This window comes from Parasteatoda tepidariorum, chromosome 6 (genome assembly GCF_982258835.1).
Source record: "Parasteatoda tepidariorum strain Cologne lab strain chromosome 6, Ptep-v5.0, whole genome shotgun sequence".
NCBI classification, from domain to species: domain Eukaryota; kingdom Metazoa; phylum Arthropoda; class Arachnida; order Araneae; family Theridiidae; genus Parasteatoda; species Parasteatoda tepidariorum.
The window spans coordinates 92,732,861-92,739,140 of NC_141760.1; the positions used below are offsets into that span (position 1 = coordinate 92,732,861).

At 28.8% G+C, this 6,280-nt stretch overlaps 1 protein-coding gene across 1 annotated transcript in view; it reads left to right on the forward strand.

Moving 5' to 3' along the window:
• The window catches only part of LOC107449921 (uncharacterized), a 41,938-nt gene extending 36,622 nt beyond the window's left edge, over window positions 1–5,316 (forward strand). Inside the window, exon 4 of the mRNA XM_043049314.3 lies at window positions 4,788–5,316. Within this exon, the coding sequence (XP_042905248.1) occupies window positions 4,788–4,889 (102 nt within the window). The 3' untranslated portion in view covers window positions 4,890–5,316. The remainder of the gene's footprint in view (window positions 1–4,787) is intronic.
• Window positions 5,317–6,280: the final 964 nt, after the last annotated feature.

A 6,280-nucleotide genomic window follows, 5' to 3' on the forward strand; every position in this document is an offset into this window, starting at 1 on the left:
AAAATTTCTCTTACGAAAATTGAAAAATAATTTTTTTGATTTATAATTCATCTCCTTATAATTTAGATACAAAAAAAGTTTAAAGCTTATCTGTTCTAACTTAATATGATTCTTTTATTTGTAAGAAAGTTATATATTTTTTATATTAATTAAATAAATTAAATTTTCAATGTTATAACACTAATTTTTTAGTCTATAAAGAAAACACAGTCTTGAAATAATAATTCGTATAAAAGTGCCGAAAAATTTGCCTTCAATTGAATAATAAATTTCTTTTCATTCCTTTTTTTACCATTTAGTTTATAAAAAAGTGTTAAGGTTAATGTATGATAATTCTACTGAAAGATTTTTATTTTTTTTTATTTAAGCTTTATTGAAGAAACTGAACATTCAACGTCATTGTACTCATTAATTTTATAGTCTGCAAAGGAAAAAAATATAACGTCTCTGACGTTCCGTAGAATTTCATGTTTTTGATGGGGAAAAATAACCGAAAATTCACAATTTTTTTTTTCTGATTTAAACTGGTTTAGTAGCTTTAGGCTGTTTTTTCCTAATGTCAGAGCAAAGGGAATATGCTGCCTTCATTTTTAATAAAAAAGATACTATAATAAGTAGTAAAAATTGAAAAACTCGTCGATGCTTTCTGTTGAATAATTTGCAACCCAAACTGCCTTGCCTTACATTATTTAATTTTAAAATGAAAGTTTAAATTATAAATTGTGGAAATAATTGGAAAATTTGTCGTATAGCGTATTTTTTTCAAATTCTGTTTTAATTTTCAGTTTAATTTTATGTATTTATTTTTTAATAAAAAGCATTTCAAAAGCAATTTTGACAGTGCAACTCATTCTGAGGCAACGGCTCGTCCATAATATAAAATTTAATGTATGGTAGTAATAATAAAGAATATGATATAGAGATTTTGTTCCTTTAATATCAGAGAGATTCCTATTATTCATATAATCTTTTAAACGCATAATAGGTAAGAATTATTTTTCACAATCAATTTTCAATTTTAATTTTCGATATTTTTTTTTTTAATTTTCAATATCTGCAATGTATTTATTAAGGATAATTTGTAATTTGGTTTGAAAGGCATATTTTGGAGCATTTGGTTTATTCAGACATAAAAATTGAAGATTAAAAATGACCCAAAAATGCACTATTTATAGAATTTTATTAAATCAAAATTGTGTTTTTTTGGTTTTCACGTTTTAAACCGTTTTCTTTAAAGTGTATCAAGATTCTTCACGAAGAAAATAATACTGGTAAATATACCGTACTGTATGGTGATGACATTTCTGGTGGAAAAAGACCATAATCCCGTCTAATAAAACTAAAATACGATATTTAAATAATTTATTTGGTAATTTTTCCATTCATATGGTAACCATTCGTAAGAAATTCTAGTTTTCAACGTTATAGTTTTTGTTACAGTACTTTTAGTGAAGTACAAAACTAGAAAGCAAATTTAACCGAATAAATGACTTTTATATCATATTCTATAGTATCATTATGAAATTACTTACAACATTTACCAAATTTTTTCGTTTATTAAATACTAATATTTTATTAATAATTTTACCAAAATCATCACCAAAGCGCTGAAGCAAAAATTACCGAGTTTATTAGTTTTCCCAGAGAGTCAAAAACGCGGTAAATATTACCATATTCTGGTAGTTTTGACCATACCTTTTTTCTCAGTTATTTTAGGTTAAATTGTTTATTTTAGAGCAATAGTCATGAGTACGCTGTTTTTGGCATATAAATGAGTATCCTGTTCTTATATATCATACTAATGTATAAATTAACATATAAACGTATAAGCTGATTTCGACCCATTAATGGGCATGCTATTTTTATCATACTAATGTGTAAGTTACCACATTAATATTTAAGCTCGTTTTATCGGATTAATGCTCAGGATATTTTTATCATATTTATGCGCAAGTTACCACCTTAATGTTTAAGCTAGTTTTATCTTATTAATGCCCTGGCTATTTTTATTATACTTAAGTGTAAGTTACCACCTTAATGTTTAAGCCCATTTCATCATATTTATGCGCAAGCTATTTTTATCATACTAATCTGCAAGCTAGTTTGAAACATATTTCTTATAAAATAATGTAAATGCAGTATTTTTTCTATCATGAGTCAACAGCCTTAATTTGTTTCGTTTGAATCATCAGATTTTAGAGTATATTAAGACTTCCTATAAAATTTTAAGTATCCATAAGCCAGTCTTATGATGCTAATATTGCAAACTTTAACTGTCATAACAAAAGAAAATTTTATCTTTACATTTTCTATAAGAATTGTTTTAAAATAAATAGCCAAAGAGCGAAGATAAATAAGATTCAGTAAAAAGAATCAAACACATCGTATAAAAGTGCTATAGTTAACATTTATTGTTCCTTTTCAAATTTTAAATTGTTTATTGTTCACATTTAATTGTTTGTTGTTTAATTTTAATTGTTTAACGTTCAATTTTAATTGTTATTGTTCTCTTTTAGTGGTTTATTGTTCAATTTTTTAATGTTTATTGCTTACTTTTAATTGCTTAACGTTCAGTTTTAATTGTTTATTGTTCACTTTTAATTCTGTATTATTCAATTCAATTTCACTTTCAATTGTTTGCAGTTAACTTGTACTTGTTTATTGTTCACTTTTGCTTGTTTAATGCTTTTCCTGTTTGTGCTGTGGTTGACTGTCATGATATTACTAATTAATTCCCAAATGAAGCTGTATGCAACACGTAATAGTTAAAAGAACAGGGGGTACTGTATCAACTATCAATAGTACAAAGACTCAGAATGAAGTATAATGAAGAAATATCTCAGGAATCGAGCTGAAATAAGAATTGTCGGGGCAAAAAATGAGCAAATGGGGCAAAACAAAAATAAGTTCAGAGATTGCTTTGGGTTGATAAGAGAGTGAGAAACGAAGATACAACCAGCTGGGAATAAAACTGGATAGAAAGCAGACCACATGATTTTAATATTAGGAGTACTTAAAAAATCATTAAATTTCAGTTCACGAAATAATTCTGAGAAATGCAGGTCAAACGGGTTGAGAGCCGAGTTGAATGATTTTAGGTAAGAAACATTCAAACAGAAAATAGATTTGCAAATTCTAAAACAGTTTTTTTAATTATCAAGAAATGTTTTATTTAGTTTCAAATCAAAAGGTTAAATTTGAAAATGATTTTTCGAAAAATCATATTCATATTAACGTTAACGTTTTTCATATAACGCTATTTTTTCGAAAAGAAAAGGGCATAACATGACTTATTTCATATTAACAGTTATTCAGAAGAAATAGGTTGTTTTGGGGACAGACTTTAAAAGCAAGTTTAAGAATAAAATAGTGGACTATGTATTTCTATTAAATGCTTTTTTTTAAAAATAAAATAGCGAAGAAACAAAATAAAAATACCAATATATTATTTCGAGGTAGAGTCAGCCGTTTCGGTACTATAAGAACAAGCAATCCTCTGAGCCTTCACTTAAAGTGAATAGCAAATACTTTTTTACTGCCAGCTAAAAGAAAATATGAATACATGCACTGTAATCTGAATTTGACAGAAGGGTCAATATCGCGCTGTTTTAAGTTTCGGATTTCTGCAAAATCCACAAATCCTATTAGATAGAAATTTATTTCCAGCAGCATAAATATACATCTAAGAATAAATAATAAAAGTCATAGAACCTAAAAAGGCGTGGAGATTTTTTGAGGTTTAAAAAGGAAAATTTTGTGTTGTTTTCACAGTGTTAACATTAGGAGATTCCATTAAATGCCTTTTTTAGAAATTTATAAATAGTAATCATTCTAGTATTAATTTTAATTAATTCTAATGTTGATTCTAGTGATTCTAATATTAGTTTCAATAATTCTAAGATTAATTCCTAAAATTCTAATATTAATTCTATAGTTAGTACTAATAATTCTTATGTTATTTCCTACAGTTCTTTTAAATCTAATGTTCTAATGATATTTTTTAAAATTTCTATGTTTTAAATCAGTGTTTCCCTAAGTGTGGTACGCGTACCCCCAGGGGTACGGGAGCAGTTTAGCGGGGGTACGCGTTCTTATGCAAAATATTTTGTAACAAACGAAAATTTCAAAGAAAAAATAACTAGTGGCGTCAACAACCAGTTGTGATTTTTAACTTTTGTGCAATATTTTTATAGTAAAAGACACATTCATTTTTTATTAGTGGTACACAGCGTTATAAAAAATTTAGAAAGGGTACACAAAACACTCTAAATAATGTAAATTGGGAAGCACTCTAAATAAAGTTATTGTTGTTGTTGTAGTTAATTTACGTCGCACTAGAGCTGCACGAAGAGCTATTGGCGACGGTCTGGGAAACACCCCTGAGGATGATCCGATGGCATGCCATCACAATTTTGATCCTCTGCAGAGGGGATGGCACCCCCGCTTCGGTAGCCCGACGACCTGCACGTGAAATCGAGCACTTTACGGTAGAACAGTTTAACGTGGACCAATACCGCACACCCTCGGTCCCTACGCAGACTGATCCAAGTGGTCACGCACCCGCACACTGACCGTAGCCAGTGATGCTTGACTTCGGTGATCTGCTGGGAACCGTGTCTTAACGATCAGTCCACTGCGGGACCTCTAAATAAAGTAAATTCTCATAATTCTAATCTTAGTTTTGACAGCTTCAATGTTCTAAATGATGCTACTTCTCCAAATTTTAACGTTAATTCTATTTTGATGGCTTGAATTTTTAAATAATGCTAATTATTTTTCTTTTTCAGGCTGTTCTTAGTCCTCATGTTAAGACTCAACGTTCCAAGCGAATATCCGGGTATTTGAAATTGGATACCGTGAGAGAATCAGATAGAGACTCACATGTGTAATGATTGCTATTTATACATATTTATTTTAAAGCTGATTTTCCTTAAAAATGTACAACTTGCAATGTTTTATATATTCTAAACTTTGCTAAAATCTAAGGTTAGGGCCATTTCAATTGAAATGCCTTTCGCTTTTTTTAACGAAAATTCTTTTTTAGCCTAAATATGTTGGCTTCAGCCATTTTTAATTACAATGCCATCCTTGCGTGTCTGTTTACAGACCAGATAGCTTAATTCTTGTAAAAAGTTATGTTATATTTAAGTTATAAATGTATGCTGCGACTTGTAGTATTTTATACCATCTTGCGTATTTTTTGTTGAGCCATATTTCATTATGTTCTGATTTGTGGAAATAATTTGTGTGTGTGTTTCTATTTGTGTTATTGGTATGTAAATAAGGAATTAAAAATCTGTGTAATTTTTTGTTGAATCACTTTATTTTTTTCATTAATGTTTAAAACACTTTTCTGACATTTGGTATCTTTCATGAAACTATACAGAATTTCAGCTAAACTTCATTTAGATTTATGCACATTTAGAACTACTATCATTGATTTGAAGCTGTCTTGCTATTATAATTCTCTATAATTTTCTCTACAAAGTTCGATTTATAACGATTAACCTTTTGGTTACTGCTGGTACAACGTGTGGACCACAGGTGATGGTACAACATGGAACACCGTAAGCAAAGGTTTAATGTTCCTAAAAGTAATGATATATCTAAATCGATGTATTTTAATCCGAATACTAGATGATCTTCAATTTTCACTCAAAATATTTAATTTTCTCAGACATTTCATTAGTATGTATTTGCTAATTTGTATGTATATATAATATATCTTTGTGGTTCATTGATGTCCAAGAAAACCTTATTTCATAAAATTTAGAATGATTTTTGACTTAAGAGTCAACCGTAAGTGTTTATATCCTAATAGTTAGCGTGAAAAATGTAGGACACAAATTAAGTTACAATATTAAGCGTAATTTAATGCTTAGGTTCAGTTTTGGCATTAAAAGTATAGCCATACCAAAATCGAAGTGTTTTAATCAAAAACAAGATGAGTACACAATGTGTGGTGTACAGTGCGCGAAAAAAAGACCACCCTGAATAACTTTTGATCTAATGATCGGATCTTCACGTTCTAGGAGTCAATCTTAATGGTTCTAAGTGGTGTCCTCAAATGTGTGAATTAATTGCTCCAGATACGAATTTAGACGCAAAAACATACTTTCTCTGAATAGACAGCCGCAATTTGGAAATATCGTCTCTAAAGTTTGACCCTCCTAATGTTAATTTAATTTTTTGCGTATTTTGCGAACTTTTAAAGAGAATTGAAAAATCTTCTTACACAGTTATAAAAATTTATTTATTCAAAGATAAATCCGTGTAAAAA